Here is a 19,611-nt window from a genome sequence, read left to right as displayed (position 1 = left end):
AGAGACGAAAGAGATTAGAAAGAGTAAATTCAAAAGGTGTTACTGTCTGTTATGCATGTGGAAAAATTGGTCACATTGCTAGACATTGTCAAGACAACGAGAGACCTCATCAAAGTTTTGTCTGTCATGCATGTGGAAAGGATAGTCACATAGCAAGACATTGTTTAGAAAAAGTTAGGAAAGATCGGGAAGTTGTTTGTTTTGCTTGTAGAAGAATGGGACACAAGGAAAGACAATGTCACTTTTCACACAAAAGAAGGATGAGCTATCGTGGTTTACTTAAGAAAATAGGCAGTTTAGAAACCCAGTTGGCACTTTTGAAAGGAAATAAGGAAGAAGCCATTCACACCTTCCCTTACCAAAAAGTAGTATACTTCAAGTTTATTTTATTAAGTATACTTAAGTAAAGTTCAAGTATATTTTGACTTTTTGTAAGTATAAGTCAAGTATACTTAATTGTCATTATAAGTATATATCTTAGAAGTACATAAAGCCCATTTCTGAGAAGTACATAAAAAGTAAACTAAAAGTATACTTTTCTATTTTTAGTTTAAAATAAGTATACTAATAGCACACTTGAATAAACTTCTTTTTCGTAAAGGTTGCCAGACACAGCACTGCATGAACAACATGACTGTAGCTCAGTCACAATCAAATGCTGATGTGAATTGGAGGAATTGTTTTATGATAGTAAAATATTTTAGAAAAATATGTTTACTATCAAAAGGGGGGGGGGTGATTCTTTATAATTTCTGAGAAATGTGTTAATTGCATTAATATTAACATTTAATTTATGAGAAATTATTTAATTGCATTCAGTGACTTAATTTCTGTAGCTTTGATGTTTTAAATGTGAAAAGATTCTTGTTGGGAAAAGGGGGGGCAACCTCTTTTTGATCTTGTTTCAGGTATAAGCATTGAGATGTTTGTTGGAAAGGTGTACCCTCCTGGCGAAGGATGATCCGGTCATCTGATGGACAAGAAGGCCAGCAGAACCAGTGGAGCCAGGGGACTTCCAGAAGAACAAAAGGACTTCTTGAAGAACAGAGTGATCATCAGAACCAGAAATCGAGAAATTTCCAGACCTACACGATCCAGAACTCCAAGCCTAAAAGATCTAGAAACCTTGAGACCCACCAATGCCACACCAATGACTGCTTCTTTCAGAAGGACTCAAGGACTTCCAAAGAATGGACATTGGAAAAGAGATCCAAGGAGAGATCAAACCATTTTCAGAGACTGAGGACAGCAGTCTTACCACTGTGGTGGAAAAAAAGTGAGCAAAGGACATACCCACACTAAGCACAAAGACACAGACTCACATGACACTAGAAAGACACAAATATATGCATACTTGATTGCAGAAAATATATTATTGTCTATTGAATGCACCCATGTGGACAAAGGAAGTCCACACAGAGAGAATGGACACAATGCAAGTGACAAAACACACACACACACACACACACACACACACACACACACACTCCTTTGGCTTTTGTCTATGTTTGTACTGTCATAATGTTTAGTACTTTTAGAAATTCCCTTTTGCTGTTATAGTTCTCAAGTGCTCCACTCCCAAACCTCCCCAAAAAATGTTTGTATGTAATTTTGCCAAATTTGAGAAAAGTCTCTATGATAAATTTTGCTTAATTGGATGGAGCGATAACCAGTGTGCATGAGGTGATGACCCAATGACGGGTAAGATTTTCCTTTGGCCAGAGGGGGACAACCTAAGGCAGGGCTTCACCGCCACTGGGCACCTGCCCTGGAAGGGAGGTGTAATCTTTGTAAGGGAGTGGATGCGATGCTTCTTTTGGGCCAAGAGCATTGAAGAGGGGACTGTAAGAAATTATCGTCTGCCTCTACCCCGCTTCCACTCCACAATATGTTTGATCATGCTAATTTCCCAAAATGGCTTAATTATTATAGAGAAGAAGAAAGTCAGCAGTTATGTTGTTTTTAGACCATTTGGGATGATCACATCCTGAGCAAATGGTGACCAATTGTAGAATGGGACAGGTGTGGGACACTGAGAACGACCTCAGACAAAGGGGTGTCAGAACTTAATTAACATACAGACTACAGCTTTTACAACAGGAGCAACTTCATTTACATGAAGGGTAGTAAACTGAAAATGTATAAAAGATTTGAACTTAGGATGTTCTGGGTTCATTCTGACTCTGTTAAACCCAAGGTGCAACATGTACTTTGTCACTGCTATACTGCAATAAACATCTTTATCAAGATCTTCAAAATCCTCATCACTTTTTCTTACATAAGATTGCTATCAATATGTACACCCAGATATTTAAAATCTGTGTTTAATTTTAGTCTCTACTTTTATTTTATGACTATATATGACTACGTATGGCTACTTTTGGTTTTTTTTAGTTTAATACATACAGTTTTCAATACATTTAGTTGTAAGCAATTGTTTTAGCCATTCCGTGATCTTTAACATTGAATTTGTTAGCTGATCAGCAGCTTGAGCTGCACTATTAGCATGTACAAAAACTACTATGTCATCAGCATACATCTGGATGTTGGAATTGAAACAAACATTTGGCAAATCATTTACATACAGAGAAAATAAAAGTGGGCCCAAGAGTGAACCTTGCGGGACACTTGCTGAAAAAACAACAACGCCTGATTGATAATTCTTCACTCTAACCAACTGAGTCCGATGTATGATTCTATTCATTTAATGGTGTCTACAGAAAAATTAAATGCATTTAATTTAGATAAGAGAATTCCATGATTAATGGTATCGAAGGCTTTTTTTAAATCTAGGAATACGGCATCGACAACCTCACCTCGATCTAACAATAACAACTTTTTCTATAAAAAAGCAATTGGCCATATCTGTTGAGTGATTAGTATGGAAACCAAACTGATGCGGGTGTAAAAGATAAACATTGGTATTTAAATAATTTATCATTTGTTCTGCAATTAGTTTTTTGGCCACCTTGGAAACCACAGGCAAAATACTAACAGGTCTGTAGTTGTTGCTGGATAGATGATCATCTCCTTTAAATATGAGAATTACAGCAGCTAATTTCCACACATTTGGGAATATTCCATGAGTAAATGAAAGATTTACAATTTTTGTGATCGGGTTGACTAATACTTCAGAAAGCTCTTTCAACATACACGTATTCATCCCAATGACATCTTTAGCTCAAGATGACCTGGGATCTAATCACTCTCGTTACATCTGACTCAGTGATAGATTCTATGTTGAAAGCTGGTTCTGTCTGTCTAACTTGACAAAAAGTGTTTTTATACTCAGGAGTAAAATACTTAATGATATTTTCTACTGAATCAATGAAATAATTACTGAGAGCATCAGCTACTTCAGCTGGCTTATTCTGAAGCTTTCCATACCTACCCAGAGCTGGGTCAGTGTGACCCAATGTTGGTAAACTGTGCCAAATCTGTAAAAACTGGATATATTTGTCAATGGTCATTTTGTGTTCTGTCTTGAGAGAAACTTGACTGATAAAAAGTTCCTGAATGAAATTAAGGTATCTATTACATTGTATTTCTATAATATTATTGCTGTAAAAATAGGAAAACGTCTGAAGTCTCACATTTTTCTTTTTTTGTTTAAAGGTATGTCGCACACAGCTAACGTCTGCTTGGAACGCTAGCCTTCTACAAATGCAGCATTCACTGGACCTACACTCAAAGCAAATGATGTGTCGGCACCACAGTGGAAGTTTCACCTTCCGCCAAATGGATACGTGACCAGGGGCCAGTTGCATTAACTTAGCCTCTATGTTAAGACTGTCTTATAGGGATAGCTCACCTAAAAATGAAAATTCTGTCATTAATTACTCACCCTCATGTCGTTTCAAACCTGTAAGACCTTCGTTCATCTTCGGAACACAAATTAAGAAATTTTTGATGGAATCTGAGAGCTGTCTGTCCCTGCATAGACAGCAACGCAACTGAAATGTTCCCAAGTCCAGAAACATAGCAAGGAGATCTGTAAAATAATCCATGTGACATCAGTGGTTCATCCGCAATTTTACAAAGCTACGAGAATACATTTTATAATCAAAAGAAAAAGAAAATAAAAAATTTATTCAACAATTTGTCTCCTCCACATCACCCTGGTGTAATTTTGGAGAATATCCGCTGAACGTATCCTATGTCACGCCGATACGCTGTTTCCGTTCAGATCAAATCACAACAACAGGAAACAGATCTGGCGTGACGCAGCTGAAAAAAGACACACAAAAAGTATTCTCGTAGCTTCGTATAATTGCAGATGAACCACTGATGTCACATGGATTATTTTACAGATCCCCTTGGTACGTTTCTGGACTTAGGAACATTTCAGTTGCGTTGCTGTCTATGCAGGGTCAGACAGCTCTCAGATACCATCAAAAATATCTTAATTTGTGTTCTGAAGATGAACGAAGGTCTTACGGGTTTTAAACGACATGAGGCTGAGTAATTAATGACAGAATTTTCATTTTTGGGTGAACTAACCCTTTAAGTACGAGTTCGACCAACTAGCAGTTAGTCTTTTTGGATTCAACTTTTACTAATCTACAATTTAATGTAACTGAATTAAAAAAAAAAATATGGCCAGTCTTAAAGAAAATAAATAAATAATTGAATGACTAACTTGTATGACTAGTCTAAACCTTTCATGTAACCAGCCCCTGGGCTGAAACACAACGCAAATTCACTGTTAAGATTCTGTGTGCGCTGACTACATTACAACATGAGAGCTATTGATCTAGTATGCCATTGTTGCAGCTGTAGTCGCGCTATATGTGTTTGACAGGTTGAAACTTAAATATCTGACAGACAAGATGCAACGAGGTAAAGCAAACATGAATATAAGATACAGTGCAGAGCAGTACACCCCCTCTAAAACTTAACAAAATCATCAATTACTCTTAAAAGACATGTTAGGGTTCTTTGAAGATATAATGTTCCAACATGCCTGCTTGATCAATTACCAAAGAAGAATGCCAAAATAATTGATCTAAATAGGATTTTCTTATCAAAGTGATAAAATTTTGTGTTGCAAATATGAGTACACCCTCCTTGAAGTAACTAAATAAACATAAAAATTAAAAAAAAAATAAAAAGTGTATAGGTTTAAGACTATTTTTGATCAACAGGTAAGTATATTGAACCAAAACTTTTAAAGACAAGTAATTTCCTGGCAATTAAAAGTGTTATATAGCCCACTGAATCATATTCAGACTTAATGCTGGCAGCACTGGAACCACTTGGGAGAGAACTGCCAGGTGACTTTTTCTTAGCATAAAAGTGGACAATGGTACAAGAGGAATACCAAATGATTAAAACAATTAAAACATTCAAAAACAATGGACTTGTGTCAAGGCTCCTGAAATAATCAGGTCTTCACTTTAAGTTTTCATTTAGTGATGAGTGGATTTTTGCAAGAAAAAGAGCAGGAGAAATAACATGCAAGTGTCTCAGAGCTGGCAAAAGCTATGAAAAGAGTGACACTTTATATCACAGAGTATGACGCAGCCTGCAGAAGTGACATGCATGGTTGTTGTCACCACTAGAATTACCTACTGTAGCAAAGCAAAACAAACTCATTTAACCTCTTCCAAGGCCCATGTTTACAAAATAGAGACTTCTGGGAATCCATACTCTGGTCTCAAGAGACAAAGTCAATCATTTCAGATCCAAAAGCATCCAAAATGTTCTGGTGTTGCTAGAGGAGGAGTACAGTGAGAAGTGCTTGGTACCCACAGTAACGTTCAGTGGTAGTAAAGCTTTAATATAAGGATGAATGAGCGCTGAATGTGTGCTTTATCAATGCTGGCATGAATTCACACACTACTGTGTGATGTAAAACAAACATTTGAAACAGAAGATGCTACCCTCCCCTCATTCCCTGCATTATTGGGCATTTTTCAGCATGACAAGAAGATATTCATTCTCCAAAGGTGAAAATTCTTCAGTGGACGCTCTTGAGCAGCTGTGGGGGATTCTGTAGAGACGAGCTGAGCAAAACTCCCTATTAAAGATCAGAGCATTAAATTATGTCATCCAGGAGTTAAACAGGACAGATGTGAAAATGTGTCATGAACTTGTACACTCAGTGCCAAGAAGGGTCAGAGCAGTATACTTTAAGTTCTGGAGGACATACTTAGTATTAGAATATTATATATTTTCTGAATTAAATCTAGGGTGTAATCATTTCTGTAATCCTTCATTTAAACAAAATTGGATAATTTACTTACAGAAAATATTGGCATATATTTTGTTGTTTTTATTAAATATATGTTTAATACATTTCAATTTTGCCATCTTTCCATGAATTATATTAGTGATAAATAAGAAAATACATCTTTCATATTTATTCAGAGGAGGTGTACTCATCTATGCTGTGGATAAATATAAGTCATTTAATAAACTAGAGCAGCCTATTGGTAGCAATTTTCTTTCCACAGAGTCCCACTGGCTCTTGCTGCTCCTTTTACATCCTAAAACCCTAACTGAATGTTTTTGAAGATTTTATGATTGTAAAACACTGACTTGGCATTAAATAAAACATTTTGTATATGAACTGTTCTAGTCCTGTATATATGTAAAACAGATTTTAGAGTGCATTTTTATTATTTAAAATTAAAAACCTTCAATAGTTTGACTGACCCAGCACTATGTCAAATATCAACCCAGCAAATGGCTTAATGAATAAAAGCCAAATATAAATTAATAAGTAAAAATAACCCAGCATGTGTTCTGTCCAATATTTAACATGTGTTGGGCCGACAAATAACCCATAAATTGATTTTTTTTAACCTAGAATTTTTGTATGTGTGCATGTTTTTATGACTGAATGTTCTCAGTGTTTCCTTGTTGCTCAAGATGTTTCACGACTTGATTAAGTGTCCTTATCTCTTGTGGTGGTAGAGACTCTCTGACATGTCTTCACTCTTTAAACTTGTCAGTCTTTGCAAATGTGGAGATTACAAGTTTTAGTTTGGAGTTAATTTGTCAAGAGTTTTAAGTAGCTGACAGTCAAACGGCCCCTCTTTCAAAGATGCTTGATTTCTCCCAGATTTCTCACCTGTTTAGTCAACACATTTGGTAATGTAGCATCTTATTTTGGAAAGAAGAAAAAAAACACATTTAACTGCTTGATTTTTTCCCCTCCATCTTCCGTATAGTATAAAACACCATTGTATTTTTTAGACTGACGTGTTGCATTTAAAAAGTAGAGGAGCAAGATATGAAATTAATACCTTTAATGAAATGACTTAATTTCCATGGAAAAGATGAGAGGTACGCATTTACTTGTAGAATCAAACCAATTACTATTTGATTTGACTTTTGTGTAGCTGCTTGAGTAGCATTAATTGGCTATTTTGTTTCATATGTATGATTTTTATTATCAATGTGTTCATTTATTAGCATTAGCTTCTTTCTGATAAGAGCTTTTTAAATGCCTTTTTTCAGAGCAATCAATCTGATGTCTAGAGTCAAGTTTGATTGTGCTATATTTTGCTAAAAGTGTTGATGCTGTAGAAAGGTGTTCATTTTAAAATCATGATTTTGTGAATTGCATACAGTTTCTTTAAAGTATTTTGTTCAGTACTTTGCATCGCAAGTTAATTAGCATAGGTTTTTCCCAGGTTAGATCTAGCACAAAGCACTTGGTGGCCAGCTACTGCACAAAATTTTTGTTTTCTTCACTTACAAAAAGTGTTCCCGTTGCTTCATATAACCCAGATTGCATGTCTGATGGCAGATGGAGTATTCTGACGACGACTTTCATACCTTTTATGGACCTTGACACTGTTATTTACTTGGCAGTCTATGGGACAGTCAGGCCTCCCGGTTTTCATCCAAAATATCTTAAATTGTGTTCCGAAGACAAACGGAGCTTTTATGGGTTTGGAACGACATAGGGGTTAGTGATTAATGACAAAAAAATTTGGGGTGGAGTATCCCTTTAAACTTGCACATTTATTGTCACACATATGCTGACTGGTGTAAAACTAACACCAAACATAAATGATAGAACTTGCATTGAACCAGAAAACTAAATGAGTTTATCCAGTTTGCCCTTCCATGTTTCAAATTGCTGCTGAGTCGGTGGTTTCATTTCGTCATGAATCCATGAAAGGTAGTGGGAAATATGAGTGTATGCTGTGAGGTGGTCTGCATTGCTCTTGGTTTTGGAAAAAGACACAATTCCCTCTGCAACACCTCCACAAACAAGTGGACCCCCAGAGTCTCCCTGTGGATTATATCATTTGATTATTAGTATATCGCAATGCACTGACAATGATACACCATACAGTAGATAAGAATTTGTGAGTGGTGGCACTTGAAATACCTGTGCTGGTCCAGTTGATCCCTCAGTGCACAGAGTGTCAGCCGTGCCACAGTTTTCAGAGTCTATCAGAGTCACGTTTGCTTCTTTGAGCACATTTGATGGAGACTCATCGTGGAATTTCTTCCAGCCCCAACCCATGACCATGCAATCCTTTTGGATTTGTTCATTCTCAGGTTTTGGAAAAGCGATAGTACTCACGATTTTGTTCAGAGTTGCTGGGGTTTTCAGCTGAAAGAGAAGATGCAGAGTTCTTGGTTCAGTCAATAACCATTTCATTCAGTGTTTTTGGAGATATTAAAGATTATGCATTCATTGCAAGTTAAGTTGAGCAAAAGTATACTCTGCAAATGTCAATGGCATGATACTAATACAATTGTTCAATCTTAAATATTACCTTTAGAAGCATGATGTCATGATCTGTTCTATTCATATTGAATTTTGGATGTGGGAAGGGATCTACCTCTATACCGTCAGGTAAAAAGTTGGTATCATTGACCCCCAAATAGACCATAAGATGACTAAAAAAAAAAAAAAAAAAAAAAAAAAAACATAGAGACCAGTTACAAAATTATTAATATATATTTACAATACAAAGACATGACTGCCACTTTGTTTGTCAAAAGTCACTAATCTAAAAGACACTTAATGTTCAGTCATGTTATCAATATGTCTGCACTGATAGCAACAGATGAGAGCAGATCTTGAAATGAACTAAACTGTATATATATAATATAAGCTGAGCTGCTTAAACTGAATCACATCTTGCAACATCAACTCTGTTTTTAAACTGTAACTAAGTTGAATCAACATTGAACTGACTTGAACTGAAAAACGATATTGCTGCCTTCTGTAGAGTTGCTTCAAAATTTGTAGAACTTTTCAAAATATATTAACTTTACAATGTTATTGAACTGAACTGAACTGCACCAACACTGAACTGACTTTAGCTGAATAATGACGGTTTTTTAGAGCTGCTCGCAGCAGAATTTAAACTGTCTTCATAACTGGGTTTTTCATAATTTATTCTGCTCTTTTCCTGTTTATTACTGTAAAGCTGATACAATTTGTATTGTATAAAGTGCTACAGAAATGAAGGTCACTTGACTTGACAGCAGGTGTGCTTTTCATAAACTTTAAGACAATAAGTGCCTGCACTTAGTTTGTATACCCTTTCAGATTCATGATTTTCTGACTGAAAATGCTAAAATAGGGTAATTTCACATACCTTCGTTTACAGTGGGCAGCTGTCATCACATAATCCTCTCTTACCAAAAAACCACCACATGCTACTTTTGATATCTTGTCACGAATGTAGACCATGTAGGGTCGACTGTGGGGAATGGAAACTTTACCACCAATAATGCCATCATGCATGGAGAAACCTAAAAAAAAAAGAGTTTAGTTCTATGAAACTATTCAACAGCATCTTCTGGGAACACAGTGAGCCTGTTCTACTGAAGTAGACTAGATGTGATTACCTGGGCTGCAGGAACGCAGCAGTAGCAGACAAGTGATATGCGAAAGGATGCTCATTGTAGACAGCTCAGTTACACTCGGTTTGCACCACTGAGATGTTGGGTTCTGCTTTTATAGAGAGATTCAAGGGAACCACACCCGGAAGATATTGGCAGAAGCTGCAGCATGCTCTGCATCCAGATCAGTTTCACTGATCTAACAGCATATAAAGGAGGAGTTGATCAAAGGTCAGTGATTATCATCAACTTTCGTTGTTACACAACTCACAATGTGGTGATAATGTCAGAAAGTGCACACTAGGGACTTGATAGATGCAAGAATTTCATCATCTGTAATGTTTGCAGATTCTGGTACCTTGATTACCATTCATGGCCATTTTTTATGCATAGCATCTTGATCAGGTATAACTTTTACAAACCCCTTTGTCCCGAGAACAACCTGAATTCTTTGTGGCATGGCTTTAGTAAGGGTTTGGAAATATTTTTTAGAAGGTCTTGTCTCTGTTGACATGATAGCATGATACAGTTGCTGCAGATTTATCAGTTGCACATTCATGATGTGAGTCTGCCTTTTCTCCACATCCCAGAGGTACTCTTTTGAGATCTGGAGACTGTGGAAGGCATTGGAGTACACTGAAACTCTTAAATGTGTGTGCATGTTTTTATGCACTGAATGTTCTCTGTGTTTCCTTGTTGCTCAAGACACTTCATGACTTATTCAAGTGTCCTCATCTCTTATGGTGGTAGAGACTGTCCAACACATTCTCACTCCCAACTCGTCACAGATTGATGCTTGGTCAGGGACACTTTGGCGTCACTTTTTAACAGCATTTTAATATTACCCTTGAATCAAGATTAATTAGCACATAATGTATAATTGAAATGGTTTAATAACAGTATTTTGTAATGGTTACACTTGAATTGGTTACAAGATAGATGAAGGATGGTAAAACATATAGTTAATGTACCCAACATGTATGTAAAATATTACCTGAGAGAGAAAGAGAGAGGGGGAGATGCAGAGAGTGAGTAAAAAGAGGGAGAGACGGCAGAGCCCCGAGAAGAGAGCGCTAGCAAAGGAAAGAGTCAGCAACTGAAAGAGACAGAGCAACAGTTACAGTCTTCTTTTGTCTCTTCCTTGACCATGTGACTAAAAAACCAAATGTGAAACATTCAGACTGAACAATCTGCAGATTACAGATTCGCCCACTGTGAAAAAGCTGTGAGCAATGACCCCCGATACACATGTCGGCCTACAGGCCTTGATCGATATCAGCACTTTTGTGCCTTCAGGAATGCCAAATGGCCCTTTCGTTACTCAAGATAGGTTTGGGACAGGAAAGCAGAAGTTTTTGATAATATTTGACCCTACACTGCTGCTGAAAAACAGCCCCTCAGCATGAGGCTGCTACTGCCACACTTTACTTTTGAGATGCTACTGTGCAGGTGATGAGCAGTGCCTGGTTTCCTCCAAACATGATGCTTGGAATTGAGGTTCATCTGACTAGAGAATCTTGTTTTTCACAATCTGAGAGTTCTTTAGGTGCTTTGTTGCAAATTCCAAGTGGATTTTTATGTGTCTTCACTGAGGAGAGGATAAAGTTTGGCCATACCGCCATAAAGGCTGGATTGGTGGAGTGTTGCAGTGATGTTTGTCCTTCTGTAGGTTTCTCCTATCTCCACATATGAATAAGGAGCTCAAATAGGGGGACCATTGGTTTTTGGTCACCAGTTCTAACCAAAGCCCTTCTCCATCGATTGCTCAGTTTGGCCAGGAGGCCTGCTCAATGAAGAGTCCTGTTTTTTTTTTCTTTTTTCAAAAGTCTTCCACTAAGAGTAATGGAGACTACATGCTTCTGTGAACCTTCAATGCAGTAGATTTTTTATGGACTCTTCCACAGATGTGTGCCTTGATGCAATCCTGTCTCTGAGCTCTACAGGCAGTTCTTGTTTGAACTATTGGGGCTCGATTTTTGCTCTGATATGCATTTTCAGAACTTTTATTGAGAGGTGTGTGCCTTTCCAAATAATACCCATTCAAATGAATTTGCCACAGGTTAACACCACTCAAAGTGTAGTAACATCTACAAGCAGTATGAATGCTCCTGATCTAAATTTCAGTTCAGTCAGGTCCACTTCTTCAAAGTATATTTATTACAATTATATAGCATATAGTTAGTCAGTATGGTTCTGGTTCTGGGCAAAACTCCCCACTATCAGCTGATGTGAGTTTGACTGAGTTGGCCTGCCTAAACTAAACGCAATGAATTGATCTGTCCCAGAAAAGGTATGAATACTTATGAAATGGAATAATTTCAGTTTTTTTTTTTTTTTTTCTAATAAATTTGCAAAGTTGTTACAAACCTGTTTTTGCATTTGGTCGGATGGGGATATGGAGTGTAGATTGATGTGGGACAAGAAAGGGATTTAAAGCAGTTAAAATAAGGCTTGCAACATAACAAAACATGAAAAAAACATAGATGGGGTATGAATACATTTTTATAAGGCACGTAGGAAATAACATTATTAAATGATTCTCTGTTTCAGTATAAATAAAGATGTAATTTAATTGTTCATACAAACTGATACGCAAGTGTTGTAGGTGAGATTATGTTGTAGCTACTGTAATCATACGGGGTAATATTGAAGTGAGGAAAGAAGAAATAAGTGTTAGAGGGGCTGAAAGGTAGGGCTTTTTGTGGGGCAAAAGATAGAGAAGTAGGGGAGAGAATTAATGTAGAAAATAAGAGGAGATAGAGAGTACGGGTAAGGAGTAGGTATTTAGGAAGGATGAGGAGAAGGGGAAGGGAGATAGGAGGAAAGGAAGGGGTGAAAAATACCTACGGAAGAGGACCGTAGAGGATGTGAAAAGGAAAGAAATAAGGGTAAAATTGTGTTTTACTACACAATTTGAAGAGTTAGTGAGTAAAAAGGAGAAAGGGTAAAAGAGAGGGTGAAATGATAGGGAGGGGACCAAGAGATTGGGAATGGGTGGTGAAGGAAGAATAGATGGAGAGCTAATGTAGCAGAGGAGAAATGCTTCAGAGGTGAGCTGAGACAAGAGGAATATAGATAAATTTTAGGAAAAGAGGACTGAAATAGGAAAAAGAAGGAAAGACAACAAATATAGTGAAGACAGTAAGGACGAATACTGGACTTGACAGCAGGTGTGTAAGGTTCAAAAACCTTAGACATTAAGTGCCTGCACTTAGTTTGTATACCCTTTCAGATTCATGATTTTCTGACTGAAAATGCTAAAATAGGATAATTTCACATACCTTTCTTTACAGTGGGCAGCTGTCATCACATAATCCTCTCTTACCAAAAAACCACCACATGCTACTTTTGATATCTTGTCACGAATGTAGACCATGTAGGGTCGACTGTGGGGAATGGAAACTTACCACCAATAATGCCATCATGCATGGAAGAAACCTAAAAAAAAAAAAAAAGAGTTTAGTTCTATGAAAAACTATTCAACAGCATCTTCTGGGAACACAGTGAGCCTGTTCTACTGAAGTAGACTAGATGTGATTACCTGGGCTGCAGGAACGCAGCAGTAGCAGACAAGTGATATGCCAAAGGATGCTCATTGTACACAGCTCAGTTACACTCGGTTTGCACCACTAAGATGTTGGGTTCTGCTTTTATAGAGAGATTCAAGGGAACCACACCCGGAAGATATTGGCAGAAGCTGCAGCATGCTCTGCATCCAGATTAGTTTCACTGATCTAACAGCATATAAAGGAGGAGTTGATCAAAGGTCAGTGATTATCATCAACTTTCGTTGTTACACAACTCACAATGTGGTGATAATGTCAGAAAGTGCACACTAGGGACTTGATAGATGCAAAGAATTTCATCATCTGGTACTGTTTGCAGATTCTGGTACCTTGATTACCTTCATGGCCATTTTTTATGCATAGCATCTTGATCAGGTATAACTTTTACAAACCCCTTTGTCCCGAGAACAACCTGAATTCTTTGTGGCATGGCTTTAGTAAGGGTTTGGAATATTTTTTAGAAGGTCTTGTCTCTGTTGACATGATAGCATGATACAGTTGCTGCAGATTTATCAGGTTGCACATTCATGATGTGAGTCTGCCTTTTCTCCAAATCCCAGAGGTACTCTTTTGAGATCTGGAGACTGTGGAAGGCATTGGAGTACACTGAAACTCTTAAATGTGTGTGCATGTTTTTATGCACTGAATGTTCTCTGTGTTTCCTTGTTGCTCAAGACACTTCATGACTTATTCAAGTGTCCTCATCTCTTATGGTGGTAGAGACTGTCCAACACATTCTCACTCCCAACTCGTCACAGATTGATGCTTGGTCAGGACACTTTGGCGTCACTTTTTAACAGCATTTTAATATTACCCTTGAATCAAGATTAATTAGCACATAATGTATAATTGAAATGGTTTAATAACAGTATTTTGTAATGGTTACACTTGAATTGGTTACAAGATAGATGAAGGATGGGTAAAACATATAGTTAATGTACCCAACATGTATGTAAAATATTACCTGAGGAGAGAGAGAAAGAAGGAGAGAGGGGAGGAGAGGGAAGAGACGGGAGGGAGAAGAAAGCAAAGGAAGAGTCAGATCTGAAAGACGAGCAGAGCCCCGACCAGAAGAGAAACAGCGCTGAGCAAAGGAAAGAGTCAGCAACTGATCGATGTAATAACATGTCTCCTACAGGCTCGATATCAGCACTTTTGTGCCTTCAGGAATGCCAAATGGCCCTTTCGTTACTCAAGATAGGTTTGGGACAGGAAAGCAGAAGTTTTTGATAATATTTGACCCTACACTGCTGCTGAAAAACAGCCCCTCAGCATGAGGCTGCTACTGCCACACTTTACTTTTGAGATGCTACTGTGCAGGTGATGAGCAGTGCCTGGTTTCCTTCAAACATGATGCTTGGAATTGAGATTCATCTGACTAGAGAATCTTGTTTTTCACAATCTGCGAGTTCTTTAGGTGCTTTGTTGCAAATTCCAAGTGGATTTTTATGTGTCTTCACTGAGGAGAGAATAAAGTTTTGGCCATACCGCCATAAAGGCTGGATTGGTGGAGTGTTGCAGTGATGTTTGTCCTTCTGTAGGTTTCTCCTATCTCCACATATGATCAAGGAGCTCAACTAGAGTGACCATTAGGTTCTTGGTCACCAGTCTAACCAAAGCCCTTCTCCATCGATTGCTCAGTTTGGCCAGGAGGCCTGCTCAATGAAGAGTCCTGTTTTTTTTTCTTTTTTCAAAAGTCTTCCACTAAGAGTAATGGAGACTACATGCTTCTGTGAACCTTCAATGCAGTAGATTTTTTATGGACTCTTCCACAGATGTGTGCCTTGATGCAATCCTGTCTCTGAGCTCTACAGGCAGTTCTTTTGAAGTTGGGGCTCGATTTTTGCTCTGATATGCATTTTCAGAACTTTTATTGAGAGGTGTGTGCCTTTCCAAATAATACCCATTCAAATGAATTTGCCACAGGTTAACACCACTCAAAGTGTAGTAACATCTACAAGCATTGTGAGTTGTGCTGATCTAAATTTCAGTTCAGTCAGGTCCACTTCTTCAAAGTATATTTATTACAATTATATAGCATATAGTTAGTCAGTATGGTTCTGTTCTGGGCAAAACTGCCCACTATCAGCTGATGTGAGTTTGACTGACGTGGCCTGCCTAAACTAACGCAATGCTTGATCTGTCCCAGAAAAGGGTATGAATACTTATGCAATGGAATAATTTCAGGTTTTTATTTCTAATAAATTTGCAGAGTTGTTACAAACCTGTTTTTTGCTTTGTCATTATGGTGTATGGAGTGTAGATTGATGTGGGAAGAAAAGGTATTTAAAGCAGTTTAACATAAGGCTGCAACATAACAAAACATGAAAAAACATGAAGGGGTATGAATACATTTTATAGGCACTGTAGAAATAACATTTTAAATGATTTCTGTTTCAGAATAAATAAAGCTGTATTTAATTTTCATACAAACTGATACTCAAGTTTTGTATGTGGATATGTTGTAGCTACTGTAATCTGAAACAATATTTAGGGATTGGGGCTATTGTGAATGAGTTTGATATGTTGACAGTGGGCATGTTCGTGATGGTGACGGAGATGTGGTAGTTTTACAATGCATGTCCTCCACTGTGTTCTACGGTTTATTTTTCAATATGTTTAAAGAAAAGAAGATTGAAATTACCTCAATATTGAGTTTGACTCTGTCCGTTAGTTACGAGTGCCTGCTCACTTTTGCCCAGGCCCACCCAAAAATAAAATTCTGCATATGCCACTGCTTTACAATAAGGTGTCATTGTAGGATATGCACACTGGAGGAAGGGAGGTAGTGGTTAGGTGAAACTGTATAGCCCCTTTCACACTGCACGTCGGACCCGGCAAATTGCCGGAACATAACCGGGTCGACTTCTGTGTGAAAGCAAACACGTCTCGGGATTGAACCCGGGTCGGGGACCTAGTAACATTGCCGGGTTCAGTCCCGGTGTAGTGCCGAAATTTTCACCCTGCCAGATTATGCACCCCCTGGTATTGGTAGGTTTAGGAGTAGGTGTGGGGGAGGGGTTAGGATTAGGGGTGGGGTTGGGATTAGGCAATCAGGTAGCGACTTCAACGAGGGGATGCAGAATCTGGCAGGGGTGAAGAATTCGGCACAACACCGGAACGAGCGCTGTGTGAACAAAAGCCAGAACTAATGCCGTGTCGTAGTGATGACGCGCGTTATCGCGCGACTCTTTTACCAGGTGTTTTAAAGGCAGATCAACGTTCGCAACGAAAAAATATGTGCAAACTGTAAAGAAGCAGAGATCAGTTAGTTCCTTACCTTCCGCGCTGAAGCTGAGATCGTTCGCCAACTTAAGTGAAAGTTAACGTGCCTCATGTTATCGACTCGTACATTACACGTCACACCCTGATATCACGTGTCATTACGGGACCTTTATGGGTTGTGTGTGAACACGCACATATTCTGGGAAATCACTGGTAGTGTGAAGTGCAAAATCTAGCGACCCGGGTACAATTGCCGGGACACATTACCCGTGTATTTGCCGGAATCACAGTGTGAAAGGGGCTTATGATTTGGGGCACCCTTTTGAAAATCTGTTTAGGGCCCCAAAATGTTAGGACCGGCTCTGGGTTTAGGGTAGGGGTGGGGTTAGGTAATCTACAGTGTCTATGAAAGTATAAATGTATATAAAATGAGTTCAAATGCATGTAAGGAATCATATACAAATACAAATGAAAGCAACAGAGTAGGCCTAGCCTGCGGAGTACCCTGAAAAATTATGCTAAAAGGGTACCCAGAGTGTTAAAAAGTGAAGCCAAGGGGTCCTGATCAAGTGTCAGTGGGAGTGAGAATGTTGAACCTCTTTGTACGAGAGTACTTGCAGAGGTGGAGATTACAAAGTAGTTGACAGTCAGACGGCCCCTCTTTCAAAGATGGCTGATTTCTTTCTTTCTATGTATGTATGTGTATATATAGCTAGAGCTAGAATCTAGACAAAAAAGTAGTAAATGATTAATATATATATATATATATATATATATCAATTAATCATTTATTACTTTTTTGTCTAGATTCTAGCTCTTGATTATGCTATATTTTGCTGAAAGTGGTGATGATGTAGAAAGGTGTTCATTTTAAATTATTATCTTGTGAATTCAATAAAAAAAAAAAAAAAAACATTTTTTTTACAGTATTTTGTTCAGTACTTTGCATTGCAAGTAGAATTTAAACCCAGAAAATGACATTCTTATTAGACTTGTGTGAACGTGTTACATATGAGCCTTTATTTTAAAACACACACATTTATTGTCACACATATGCTGATTGGTGTAAAACTAACACCAAACATAAATGATAGAACTTGCATTGAACCAGAAAACTAAATGAGTTTATCCAGCTTGCCCTTCCATGTTTCAGATTGCTGCTGAGTCGGTGGTTTCATTTCATCATGAATCCATGAAAGGTAGTGAGAAATATGAGTGTATACTATGAGGAGGTATCCATTGCTCCTGGTTTCAGAAAAAGATACAATTCCCTCTGCAACACCTCCACAAACAAGTGGACCCCCAGAGTCTCCCTGTGGATTACATCATTTGATTATTAGTATATCACATTGCACTGACAATGATACAACATACAGTAGATAAGAATTTGTGAGTGGTGGCACTTGAAATACCCGTGCTGGTCCAGTTGATCCCTCAGTGCACAGAGTGTCAGCCGTGCCACAGTTTTCAGAGTCTATCAGAGTCACGTTTGCTTCTTTGAGCACATTTGATGGAGACACGTCACTGTAATTCTGCCAGCCCCAACCCATGACCATGCATTCCCTTGAGATTTTTTCATTCTTAGGATTTGGAAAACTGATAGTACCCACAACTTTGCTCAAAGGTACTGGGGTTTTAAGCTGAAAGAGAAGATGCAAAGTGCTTGTTTGAGTCGATAACCCCTATATTTTTTAAATGCTTTTTTTTTCTAAAGAAATTTAAAGATAATGCATTCATTACAAGTGATAAAAGTTATATAGCCAAACTATATTCTGCATATGTCAACCATTTCCTATCTTGAAAGGCCATTTTTCTAGGTGTGATGGTGATGAAATATTTCAACATTATATATTACCTTTAGAAGCATGATGTCATGACCTGGTCTCTCACTATTGAATTTTGGATGTGGAATGGGATCTACCTCTATACCGTTAGGTAAAAAGTTGGTGTCATGGACCCCCACAAATACCTCAACATGACTAAAAAAAGATTTACAAAATTATTCATAATATTTATATATTTACAGTAAAAAGATCATATGGCCACTTTGGATGTCAAAATTCATAATTTTTGATTCAATTCAATCTTTTTTTTTTATTGTTAGATATCTGCACTCAGTCAGTATAACCTTTCTGTAAAAATATAAAATATGATAATTTCACCTACCTTTGTTTACAGTGGGCAGCTGTCATCACATAATCCTCTCTTACCAAAAAACCACCACATGCTGATTTTAATACCTTATCACGAATGTAGACCATGTAGGGTCGACTGTGGGGAATAGAGACCCTACCGCCAACAATACCATCATGCATGCAGAAACCTAAAAATTAGTTTAGTTTTATGAAACTCTTCAACAGTATATTCTGAGCCTTTTGTAATAACTAAAATAAACTGGATGTGAATACCTGGGGTGCAGGAATGCAGCAGTAGCAGACAAGTGATATGCCAAAGGATGCTCATTGCAGACAGCTCAGTTACACTTGGTGTGTGCCACAGAGATGTTGGGTTCTGCTTTTATAGAGAGATTCAAGGGACCCACACCCACAAGATAATGGCAGAAGCTGCAGCATGCTCTGCATCCAGATCAGTTTCACTGATCTAAGTTAGAGGCGGTTAAAAGAAGATTTGATCACAAGTCAGTGATTATCATCAGCTTTCGTTGTTTCACAAGTAATAATATCATAGATAATATCAGAAAGTTCACACTAGACCCTTGATAGTTGTGAGAATTTCATAACCTTTAATGTTTTCTGCTTCTGGTACCTTGACTACCATAATTCATGGTAATTTTTTAGCCACCACTTCATCAGGTACAACTTTTACAAACCCCTTTGTCCCGAGAACATCCTGATTTCTTTGTGGTACGGATTTAGTAATATTTTTAGAGATTCTGGTCTCTGTTGACATGGTGGCTTCAGAGTCTCTCTGATATTTAACCTCTATGTATGACTTTTCAAGATTGTTTGAGTCCTTGCAGAGGTGGAGATTACAGGTGTTA

At 37.8% G+C, this 19,611-nt stretch overlaps 2 protein-coding genes across 4 annotated transcripts; both read right to left on the bottom strand.

Moving 5' to 3' along the window:
* Positions 1–7,955: 7,955 nt before the first annotated feature.
* Positions 7,956–13,534, bottom strand: LOC109067176 (granzyme-like protein 1). Of its 3 annotated transcripts, none has more exons than XM_042711839.1 (5): positions 13,361–13,534; positions 9,573–9,729; positions 8,742–8,865; positions 8,348–8,575; positions 7,956–8,248 (listed from the first exon to the last, which is right to left on the bottom strand). In XM_042711839.1, the coding sequence occupies exons 1-5, from the start codon at positions 13,413–13,415 to the stop codon at positions 8,051–8,053; spliced, it is 762 nt and encodes a 253-aa protein (XP_042567773.1). In that variant the 5' UTR covers positions 13,416–13,534; the 3' UTR covers positions 7,956–8,050. The 3 variants fall into 3 exon arrangements, with proteins under 3 accessions (XP_042567773.1, XP_018939720.2, XP_042567774.1); XM_019084175.2 differs by lacking the exon at positions 13,361–13,534 and adding an exon at positions 9,826–10,017; XM_042711840.1 differs by lacking the exons at positions 9,573–9,729; positions 13,361–13,534 and adding an exon at positions 13,101–13,239.
* A 4,073-nt stretch (positions 13,535–17,607) lies between these two features.
* LOC109057200 (granzyme-like protein 1) lies at positions 17,608–19,143 on the bottom strand. Its single transcript, XM_019074406.2, has 5 exons — positions 19,019–19,143; positions 18,777–18,933; positions 18,466–18,589; positions 18,023–18,250; positions 17,608–17,923 (listed from the first exon to the last, which is right to left on the bottom strand). The coding sequence occupies exons 1-5, from the start codon at positions 19,071–19,073 to the stop codon at positions 17,726–17,728; spliced, it is 762 nt and encodes a 253-aa protein (XP_018929951.2). The 5' UTR covers positions 19,074–19,143; the 3' UTR covers positions 17,608–17,725.
* Positions 19,144–19,611: the final 468 nt, after the last annotated feature.

The sequence above is a fragment of the Cyprinus carpio genome, chromosome A22, assembly GCF_018340385.1.
Source record: "Cyprinus carpio isolate SPL01 chromosome A22, ASM1834038v1, whole genome shotgun sequence".
Taxonomy (NCBI): Eukaryota; Metazoa; Chordata; class Actinopteri; order Cypriniformes; family Cyprinidae; genus Cyprinus; species Cyprinus carpio.
Note: the sequence above shows the minus strand (reverse complement) of the source record. Positions and strands in the feature narration are given on the sequence as shown.

What these genes read in the sequence shown, in the direction of transcription:
- LOC109067176 (XM_042711839.1), bottom strand. Translation starts at nt 13,415, where the DNA reads ATGAGCATCCTTTGGCATATCACTTGTCTGCTACTGCTGCGTTCCTGC. An exon ending in GCTGCCCACTGTAAACGAAG is followed by an intron (nt 8,866 to 9,572) that starts GTATGTGAAATT and finishes TTTTTTTTTTAG; the next exon opens with TCATCTTATGGTCTATTTGG. An exon ending in ATGACATCATGCTTCTAAAG is followed by an intron (nt 8,576 to 8,741) that starts GTAATATTTAAG and finishes CTTCTCTTTCAG; the next exon opens with CTGAAAACCCCAGCAACTCT.
- LOC109057200 (XM_019074406.2), bottom strand. Translation starts at nt 19,073, where the DNA reads ATGAGCATCCTTTGGCATATCACTTGTCTGCTACTGCTGCATTCCTGC. An exon ending in GCTGCATTCCTGCACCCCAG is followed by an intron (nt 18,934 to 19,018) that starts GTATTCACATCC and finishes ACTAATTTTTAG; the next exon opens with GTTTCTGCATGCATGATGGT. An exon ending in GATCAACTGGACCAGCACGG is followed by an intron (nt 17,924 to 18,022) that starts GTATTTCAAGTG and finishes TGTAATCCACAG; the next exon opens with GGAGACTCTGGGGGTCCACT.